Genomic DNA, 11,189 nt, shown 5'->3' with positions numbered 1-11,189 from the left:
TCCCACTTCCTCAGGCGACGACTGGAACTAGGATCATGCGCACGGGGGTATATGTGACGTATCACATTGCCACTACTCACATATCCTTCGGTGACGACTGGAACTTTGATTGGGCACGGGGCATGTGTGACGAGTCCCATTACCGACTACTCCCGAATCAAACGACTTGCTAGTTGTCTCCTCAGGAACAGTCCACAAAGCTTGCTCTTGTATCCTCAGGAACATGTGCCACCACTCTGCAGTCGGTTGGTTACAGTAGCACACAAGAAGATTATGAACACATAATACAGTTTAATACACAAATTTAGAAGCGGACATCTTCAACACATATGAGTTCGTCATACACGGGCAGCCTGCTGCAGACCAAGTCATACAGCCACCAATTTAATCAGGGAGGTGGAGGTTCAAGGACGTCCCTCCGCTTATTTTCAGAGTGAGGGAGCGAATTGCGTAATTTACAATGTTGCCGTGGTTAATAAATTCGTACAAGGATTATTTATACCAATATTACTTGTACATGGTTACTAAAAAGCGGCGTGTACCATCGGTCTAAGCCGGAGTGGGTATTCAAAGTATCCCAACTTATCCACAACCAACAAATAACTAAATACTAAACATTAAATGTTCAAACTCGCATTAATGGTTAGCATTGAGCATGATTGAGCATAAAAACACTTATAGTAAAGACAACTCGTGACTAAACGTGTTTGACTGCATGGATTTACTTGTGAAAATCATGGAAAGTACAGCTTCTCGACTCATCCTACTCTCTTCTTCAGCTCTGGCTGGCTGGTGAACTTTCAACCTTGATTGGTGAATGGGCGATATTAATACCCAGATCGCCGATTTGTATGTTGGTGAAAGGTTGTCCCGAAATGCCCCTGTTCTGCTGATGGAAGGATTTTACTCGTTTACATGATATGCTGCCTTGAGGACTCCTTTTTCAAATTAGGTGAATGAAAACGGATGAATTACCACTTTGGTGACCCGTTAAAGATGTGACGTTAGAGACCGTTCGATCACATCCAGTCCAAGGAGTTTATATTCTTTGACACTGTCCAGACTCACAAGTATGGCAAAAGTTGCCCCGAGGGAAGGATTTTATGCGTTTTCCATACATGACGCTTCGCGGACTCCTTTTTTTTTCAAACCACGTGAATGAAAACGGATAACAATATTTTATTCCTTCCCTTAGAGATCCGTTAAAGACGTAACGTTAAAGATCGGATATCAAAGGATCAAATCCCAGACCAAGAAGTTTATGTTCCTTACTGTCCATAATAAAAGTTCTTATCGGATTCCCATTTGTGTCTCACTCTCTGGACGTAACTGGCGCATCCAACTACAAGATTGAAAAATGCAAACGGAATCATGTAGTATATCTTGCGGATTTAGTGCCAAGGGGAGGGCTGAACCTTCCCATACACGCCTTTATCAGCACGACAGATCCGGGACAGCGGGGAAGGAACGAGCCGTGTTCAGTCGCTTGAATAACGCTGGACACAATTTGTTTTGATAATAGAGTTCTCGAAAGAGACACGAGCACTCTCCCTGAATTTAACCAGTGATCCCATACGCCCTGTTACCACACAACTTGGATAAACGCAAATCTAAATCAATATCCCTACCATGCCAATGACGATTACCATAATCCGCATAGCAATATACAGGATAAGGATGAAACCTTAGGATGAGGCACGAGGAGGAGAAGGAGGATGAGCCGAAGCAGGAGGAGCCAGCAGGAGAACAATCCTGTGGTTTCCTAAACTTCAATTTATGCTTAGAGTGTTTCATACTCGTGCACGAGATACGTTGTCATTACATGTACAAAAAATGAGATAGTGAACAAATGCAAGTTGTTAAAGTTCATATTTTCAAATCAATGTGAAATCAATAATATATTTGAAGAGTTCGTTCGCAAAAACCGATAAGTCCATATTTGCCAAATGGAGATATTTGCGATTAAAGGTCAAGAAAAATAAAGAGAATAATAAGAAAATGTTTGCTTCTTTTGACCATAACCTAAAAAATGTACCTCTATATGTTATTACCAATATATCATTTAAAAGTATTATTTTGTACTTTATGACAGAGACCGTACTTCAAAATCTTCAAAAATGGACTTATCGGTTTTTGCGAACAAACTCTTCATTTTGTAGCCCAATTTACGAGAGTTACACGCGCTTTTAACTTCTAAAATGGTTTAAGAATCAGTTCTTGATTTCTAAGAATTTAGAGGCGTTGAAAATTGTTCAAAAAACTTGAAGAATAATCACATGTACACAAGAATAGTGTCTAAATGAAAACGTTCTTGCAAAGTTGACCATGAATAATGATAATTAGAATAAAAAGAAATCCATCAAAAAGAGTAAATACGGCTTCAAAAAGTTGCTGGGATGCAGGTCTTATAATAGTGCGACTTCTGAACGATCGCACAATGCCATGGTGGTTATCCCGCTTTATTCCACCGCAGGCACTGAATGAATTCTCATTTGCCCTCATTGATATTGATCATGTTTTGACTTACACTCGTGTAATAAGGGAAAACGAGGGGGGGGGGGGAGAAAACAAAAGAACAGAAAGAAGAATGAAGTACGGTGCATTACTATCCTGTCAATATTACATTAATGTCCATAGATACATGTTGCTTCGTGTATGTGGTTTTGAAGAGATACTGTAATTGACAACGCGTACGAGTATAACAAAGAGTCAAGCTTTCTCGATCCTGGGATGAAATTTTTCGGGTCGGTTATGTGATTCCAGATCCTCAAATATTGGTGTATTTCTTGTGCTTGTATTCCTGAAGAAATCTTTGACGGCTTCACGGAATTGTGGGTGGCGAAAGGTATAAACTAATGGGTTCACGCATGAGTTACAAGTGACGAGTGCGGTGAGAACGCGTGCAAAAGGACTGCGGACATATGACGGAGTGAGTCCAAGGTTAAAAGCCATATATGCTATCTGGTCCGGAGCAAAGCATATGAAGTAGATAAGGACAACGGTCAACGTTAGCGTGATGACTCGAGATCGGGCAACATTGTGAAACGATGCAGTGGACACATTCGATACGAAGCGAGCGGCCTCCTGCCGGAGCGAGCGCGCAATGGCTATCTGGGTCACAAGCATGAGAGTGGTCGGGATAGCAAACTGGACAACGAAGATATGAATACCGTAGAAGATTTCAAGGTTTCGCGATGGTCTCCGATACACGCACTTTCCAACTATCGCCCCTGTAGTGTTGTTTGAGAGGTTTTGAACCATGAAGACACATGATACCGCCCAGATGAGACCAACGATGAGATTTACGAGTCGGCGATTGATGAAGCGCTTATAATGGATGGGATAAACGACAGCAACGAAACGATCAACGGACACTGACACCAGGCTATAGATCGACGCTGTAATCGTTGTCCATATCAAATACTTGCCTTCCACGGCTTTACAAAATAGTGCTCCGGTCCATGAATTGGGAATAGAATTGACTCTTGGATGCGGAACCAAAAGGGTCGAAGTGAGGAAATCAGCTATCGCCAAATTTCCTACGAAGATATCCATTGAGCGGCACTTTCCGCGACTCTTCGAGCGACGGCCGAACACTACAGCGATGACGAGAACGTTGCCAGTAATCCCAATAACTGCGATAAGAAGCTCACAGAAGGTATACCAGGACCACGTCATAACTTCCCAAGACCACGTAACCAGAGTACGTTCAGCTACGGACGAAAAAATGGTATTCTCATCGGTACCCGACTGGGAGGGAACTGTAAGCGTTTCGGTCCATACCGCATTGAAGTGTGGTTTTGCGGACACTGCAGTAAGCGATGCACTCATTGTTTGGAAAGACGATTCCTTGTGTTCCACAGTTAGCCTACAAAGCAAATAAAAAAAAAGTACAGCGTAAGACATACAATTTCTGTGTTTTGTCTTTTTTATTGCCATGCCTTTCATATCAAATCAATATCTTACAGATCTCACGACTGCATTCAATCTTTATCCTTTACGAGATTTTTTTTTTCATTACTAGCATGGTGACATAGAATTATCGAAAATTATTCGAAAAGTGTTCGAAACTTAATATTTACAGCCCTAAGTACATCGAATGATAAAAAGAACATTTCAATGAATCTTCATTATTCAATGTAGATGTTCTTTTACCAGTACTCCCACTTTCGTTGCTCTAAAACCTTGTTATTATTGTACATGCACGACATAATGTCCGGAACAAGCCTGTGACAGATTTTGCAATTTGCAAACTTATTGATTTCAAAGTAATTGGTAAAGGCTGAATATAAATTGTTTCTGTAAAAATAGTTTTGTGTTATGACAACAGTTACAAGACATGTCATTTTCGTGCAATTGCGAAATATAAGTGAGACTGAGAAAATGGTTCTTTTTTTGTCTTTGATCGATCCTTCCAGAGAAATCCTTTAAAAGACACAAAATTGATGGGAACTTTAATGTGTTAAAGTCCTTTATCTTTTATTTGTACAGACACTATATACTTATTTGTCTCTATGTGTGTTTGTATGTGTCTTTGCATACAGTTGTTTTGAGGGGGGCTTTGTCATGAATTGTATTAACTTCGTTTTTTGACTGAAAGTTCAGTTGAATATTCTTTATAGAAAACGAAATAATATGTGTGCACACACATCTTTATGTCTATACATAGTAGATACACACGGTCCCCACAGTCTCAAGTATATCTTAGAGTACAGCTACTAAAAATTGGATGTTTTCAAGACAGCAACAACAATCCATTTTGTATATATGACCGCGGTTTCCATTCTCTTTCTGGTTAACTTCCCATGCTTTAGTTGGATAGCACCACATAGACAGTTTGCGCAAGACTGAAATAAGGGCGACTAGAAACAAGAGCAGGAAAACTGTCAAAGGAATTCTTAATAACTGAGTGTGCCCCTGCCTTTGCATTTCACAACGGAAAAAAAAAACATGCTAAAGACGTTTACCTTGTGTAGTAGTAAGGTATTCGGATGACTGCTTAAATATTCATTACAACAAAAACAAATACATACACACTATACCTTACCTCGTATGAAGAAGGTCAGGCTGTTCTCGCAGTGAACATCCAGAAGGACGAAATGGAACTTCGGAAAACTTCGGCACTACTTTTATATGAAAGCACATCGCAAAGTAAAATACTTGAATGCTATAAGTCAGAAAGAGTTGAATGACATCTATGATCTAACCTTCAAGTCACTTTGGATTTCCTGCAAAGTCAGCTTCAGCTCACCTTTTTTTTTTTGTCATAATATTTTATAAAGTTTCACCAAGATAATGCAAGCAGATTTTCCTCGGATGAAGATGACAAATAGTAAGCATCAACATCGATTTTCTTTTTTATTTACGCTGATATGATACAATATCACATTAATAACGGTCATCAATCCATGCACGAATTGCAGTGCCCAGACCTAATGGATGTATGATACAATTTTGCTCTGCGAGGAAGACGAAAATCGATGTTTTTGTGTTTCTTTTCCTTCTCTCTCTCTTTCTCTCTCTCTCTCTCTCTCTCTCTCTCTCTTTGTCATTAAGAGATCAATGCGGTAAAAGAGTGCCTGGGTGCATAAACTTATAAAAATATTGTGTGTCTCTCGTTCTTTCCTCTTTTTTTTTTTTACCCTCTCTCTCCCTCTCTGTCCTTCCTTCGAAAATACGCCCAGAAATATATAATTCTCAACTGTTCTCTCTGTTCTTTACACATTTTCCCATAAATAGATCGCTAGTGTGTTTATACCTCTGCATTTTTTTATTATTATTATCATTTTTTTTTTTTTACATTCAGGTATTCCTCGTTCTGTATAGTCGTCTTCTTTGCTTTTAAATTTGCGCTCTCCCTACACTGACAGAAATTTGCATTGGACCCTGCGCTTTCTTTTTTTTTTAACCCAACAAAAAGAAAAGAGGATTTTGTCACTTTATTGCAGAACATGGCAATGTCTGTAAGATTGATTAATTCAGTGGGTGGCATCGAGTGCTCATTGACATTTATTGCATAGTCCAATGTATGTATGATCATGTGTGTTGGTAGGCAGGTGATTCTCGGTGTTGGGAAGATAATATTTTCTTGTGCCTGCTTATAGGTCTTACTTGCTCACCCCGACTTTACAGACTTTTTTCTTATTTTATCTTTTTTTTTTGGTAAAAAAAATAGTGCGGCCTTATCGCCGGCGAATACGGAATACTAGTTATGCATGCATGCATACCAATAAACCATAATTATGATTATGTATATGCATACATACATACATATTATATATATGTGTGCATATAATTTATATACATATATATAGGCCCTAATATATATACCGGGTGTCCCCAAAAAAGCGGAACGGTGGATTTTCACTACCTTGCGTTCTAAAAGTGATACATTTTTTTGACAATGTTAGAAAGAGCATCTTCCGCAAAAGACAATGATACCAAAATCATCAAATTTGGTGCAGAATTTTTTATTCTACACCCAATACTGCACATGCAGTCATTTTCAAATTTCGAATTCAAATGAGAGAAGGATTTGGGTGCGACACGCGTTCCATACGGCGTATTGTGTAAGCCCGTTGATCCATGTCAACAAAAGATACAGCTTTCACATCGGGTGCGCACATACACACAGTTTTTTCCTGCCCGTGCCCAATGTGAAAGATCGGGTGCGCACATACACACAGTTTTTTCCTGCCCGTGCCCAATGTGAAAGCTGTATCTTTTTTTTTTTGACATGGATCAACGGGCTTACACAATACACCGTATGAACGCGTGTCGCACCCAAATTCTTCGCTCATACGTCGCAAAAATCCAGCGAAATTTGAAAATGACTGCATTTACAGAATTTGGCGTAGAATAAACAGTTTTGCACCAAATTTAATGATTTTGGTATCATTGTCTTCTGCGGAAAATGCTCCTTCTAATGCTGTCATAAAATATATCACTTTTTGAATGCAAGGTGCTGAAAATCCACCATTCCTCTTTTTTTTTTCTTTTTTTTCTTTTTTTTGGGAGGGGACACCCGGTATCATATATTACATGTCATGTTTAAATTCAAAACAGTAGGGGCCTATCATGTTCCTTTAGGACAATCATTACACAATAAGTCATGAAGGTTAAGATTGTGTAAAGAGTTTTCAAGTAATAAAAAGAACCTCTAAAAGTATACCTAATCACACTATACACTAAAACAATGTTCTATCAGAACTGTTAAAAACTTGAGGGTAATAAAAGATAAGAATTGCTCTTTCATAAAATATGAAGAACTCAAAATTTGCTACTTCTAACCTGTTTCAGTTATTTTGAGTCCTCGAGTAAATTCGCGGAAAATGTGACTCTTTATGTTTTTCTTAGGAACACTCAAATATATTACAGTGAATTCATTCCCAACATGACGGACATTCTAATTTTACCATCTCAGAACTAAACACCGACAGCAAAGAAAAGAATAATAAAGCACAAGTGATGCCTATTATTGTTAACATGCATAAAGCAAAAACAGTAACTGCATCTGTTGTCTTAACAATTTAAGAAACAAAGGTAAAAATACAAGTTTTGTATGAGAAAAGGATGTAGCAGCTGAATACTTTGCTACAAGCTCATTTTTTTTTTTACCGATTTGCCCCCTCCCAACAAAGGAAAACAAAACAAAGAAAAACAGAACCGTAGGTTATGGATTAAATGCGATATTTTTCACAAAATTCGCATATTTATGTAATTGTTACTACTATCAAAATCATTTTGAAGTCAAATTTCGTATCTTTTGATCATCTCGTCATACTGAAAAAAAAAGCCTGACCGTCTGTGTTTTTTACAATTCAATCATCGGGGAAAAAAAGGAAATAATCGTCTGTGTTTCTACAATTGACTCATTTGAAGAAAAAAAAAACCACCATTTGTTTTTAATGTATCATTGCATTTCAGATAGCCCTTAAGATGCCACAAATATTCAACCAAATTCTAACTGTTCAAACATTACGCAGAACAATGAAAAACATGCATATAAGAAAGACCAATGTCCATTGAAAACAAGCTCAAGAAAACTAGTCAAAACAGAAAACAACGTCAAAAATATTTCGTTTAGTTATGGGATTGTTATGAATTGACAAAAAACAACAGATTTGTATATAGCTGTGTTTATTTTTAAGGTCCCCTCAATTACACTCATATTTAGATATCTAAATAATTGAAAGAAGGCTCACATTCTAGAAAAGTGCGCACTGAGAAAAAAAAAAAGCTCCGGAATAGAGAGTCTATTCAAGCCCTTAAAATATACCAAACCGTGCTCGCTGTGCAATGAATGGGTGAGAAAAAAAAAAAAAAAAAACCAGGAAGTAATATACGACAGGACATACAACAACGAAGGAACCGTCAAATTAAGCTGAAAATGAGCAAGCTCTATAAGCTCATTCTATCCATTACTAATATCAATTTTCAAACCAGTAGCGCTATTCTTTCGAAATGTTCTAGAGTCGAAAATAAGGAGTGTGTAAAGGGTATTTACGAAATAAATAGGAACCTCTACGACGTACGTTGCTGAAATCACATTATTCCGATAACAAAGTTAAAAAAAAAAACACCAAAAAAACAAAAACAAAAACTGCTGAACAGAATTTCACATTCATTTTGTGATCCCAAACTTTAAAATAATGTAGGAGAATAATCATTGCTCTTTTAGAAAATATCATGATAAACTATACATTTTCTAGGTTGACCTATCTAACCTATTTTGATACCTTTCGTGAAATCGGGTGAGCGACATTTGGTTTTGTTGTTGTTTTTCCTTTTTGTTGATGATGCACGGTCACATGATCATTGCGGTAGCCAAGGAGGGGGAAAAAACCCTTCATTATGCTAAAGAAAATAAGTCCATACATGCTTTGATATATTTAAAGTACAATCTTAATCGCACAAGCTTTGATGAATAATCAAGTTCAAGTTCAAGTTCAAGTTCAATCATAGTTTATTTCCAATCAAAGAAAATCAAAACGTAATGCAAAGTATACATATCATAAAATGATATTGTCTACACTTTTACAAAAGGTTCATGTAATATACGAAATAAATTATATGCATCAACATATGTACAATAATCAGAAGGAACGATGCGTATACATGTATACTTCGCGAGCTTTCAGAAAATAACTTCAATTTTGGAAAATAGCGATCCACAAAAAAGCTAAGCTTGTAGGACGTGGATCCCTAGATAATTGATGAGTAAGCAATATATTATTCAAGTTTGTTTTATTATTTTCTTACAGCAGTTATATTAAATATAGATTACTTAAGTCGTTTGTAAAAATATAGCTATACGCTGGCTTCGACAATAATAGGAAATAAGTATCAATGCTAATGCCCAGACGGTGTTCACTGAACTGGTGTACCGGGAAAATATAAGAAGGACGACACACTCGTACAGACATTCAGTTACCCACACACATATACGACGCGAGACAGTACCGAGAAGAGAGAAGACGGTGACAATACAAGTCTACGAGGAACAAAGACAGGAAGGAAGAGGAAAGAAGAATAAAGAGAGAAGAGAGGTCTGCATACAGAACACGCCAAGTGCTGCGACATCAGGACAGGTGAAACCTCAAGCATAAATTAAAACAATTAATTCAGATTATCTAGAATTATAAGTAGATAACAAATGTTTTCTGAATTTGTATTTAAATGTGAGGAATGAGGGTGAGTCTTTTAAGCTATTATCTAGATTATTCCAAAGTCTGGGTCCGGTATACAGAAATGTATTTTGGGCATGTACGGTTCTCATGAATGGAAGATGGAATTCGTTGGATCGTCGCGTAGGATAGTTATGTACATGACTGTTTCGATGAAAAGAGTCGTGAAATATTTTGGGTAAAAAGTTGCTGTTATAATTAAACATGAAGTGACCAAGTTGAAACACATACAAATCTTTTATTTTTAGTATTTTATGGTAAAAAAACAAAGGATCTGTATGTTCTCGTGTAGTTAGGTTAAAAACAGTTGTGAGTGCTTTCTTTTGCAATAAAAAAAGTTTATCAAGTAATATCTGATATGTATTACCCCAAGCAAGAATCCCGTAGTTTAGATACGGTAGTATCAAACTAGAGTAAAGAGTTAATAATGCACATGAAGGAAGATAATATTTTAATCTGTTCATTACGCCAATATTTCGTGAAATAGTTTTACATATGCTATCAATATGATTCCTCCATGAAAGCTTGTTATCAACGCAAACACCAAGAAATTTAAAAGTAGAAACTTCTTCTAGGGGAGTAGTATCAAATGATATATTGCCCGGGAGGCTATCTAAAGAGTTACTAAAAAGCATAAATTTTGTTTTTTGAATATTAAGTGACAATTTATTTGCGTATATCCATTGTATAACCTTTTTCAGTTCTTCGTTTACTGTTCTTGCTAAGATATTTGGGTCGGGATGGGAAAAGAAAAGGTTAGAGTCATCCGCGAATAATATGAATGATAGTTTCTCCGAGGATCTATGAAAATCATTGATATAAACAATGAATAACAACGGGCCTAGTAAGCTCCCTTGTGGGACACCACATGTTATCGTTTTATTTTGAGAATCAACACCATTGACATGTACAAATTGGGATCTATTTGATAGGTAACTCGTGAACCACTCCAAGGCCTTTCCACGTATGCCATAATGGGATAATTTTGCGAGAAGTATTCCATGGTTAATCGTGTCAAAGGCCTTGGAGAAGTCCAAGAAGATACCTATCGTGTGTGAAAATGTGTCAAGTGCGTGTGTCACTTTGTCGATGAGGGCGAGTAATGCGTGTGTTGTGCTGTGGTTTTCCCTGAATCCAAATTGAACATTTGAAAATATGTCACAGGTTTTAAGAAAACGTACTGTCCGGATGTAAACTATTTTTTCAAGAATCTTGGAGATAGAAGATAATAAAGATATAGGTCTATAATTGTTGACATCATCCTTCTCCCCTTTCTTGAAAATAGGAATTACTTTCGCAATTTTCATGCTATTTGGCACATGGCCAGTTGTAAGCGATATGTACTAAGGGATCCACTATTTGAGGAATTATGTTTTTTATCAGGTGGTTATCAATTCCGTCGTGGCCAGGACTTTTTCCTTCTTTCAAATTGGCAACAATCCTTACTATTTCTTCTTTATATGTAGGGTCAAAAAAATATAGTTTTGGAGTTAGGTGTATCTA

The 11,189-nt window shown here is 37.1% G+C and overlaps 1 protein-coding gene across 1 annotated transcript; it reads right to left on the bottom strand.

Annotated features, from left to right (window-relative positions):
• Window positions 1-2,709: 2,709 nt before the first annotated feature.
• On the bottom strand, window positions 2,710-3,678 carry LOC140245612 (galanin receptor type 2-like). Its single transcript, XM_072325176.1, has one exon. The coding sequence runs from the start codon at window positions 3,676-3,678 to the stop codon at window positions 2,710-2,712; it is 969 nt and encodes a 322-aa protein (XP_072181277.1).
• Between the last annotated feature and the right edge of the window lie 7,511 nt (window positions 3,679-11,189).

The sequence above is a fragment of the Diadema setosum genome, chromosome 22, assembly GCF_964275005.1.
Source record: "Diadema setosum chromosome 22, eeDiaSeto1, whole genome shotgun sequence".
Lineage (NCBI taxonomy): Eukaryota > Metazoa > Echinodermata > Echinoidea > Diadematoida > Diadematidae > Diadema > Diadema setosum.
Note: the sequence above shows the minus strand (reverse complement) of the source record. Positions and strands in the feature narration are given on the sequence as shown.

Bases quoted from the DNA above. Each gene is read 5' to 3' on its own strand.
- LOC140245612 (XM_072325176.1), bottom strand. From the start codon at position 3,678: ATGACGTGGTCCTGGTATACCTTCTGTGAGCTTCTTATCGCAGTTATT.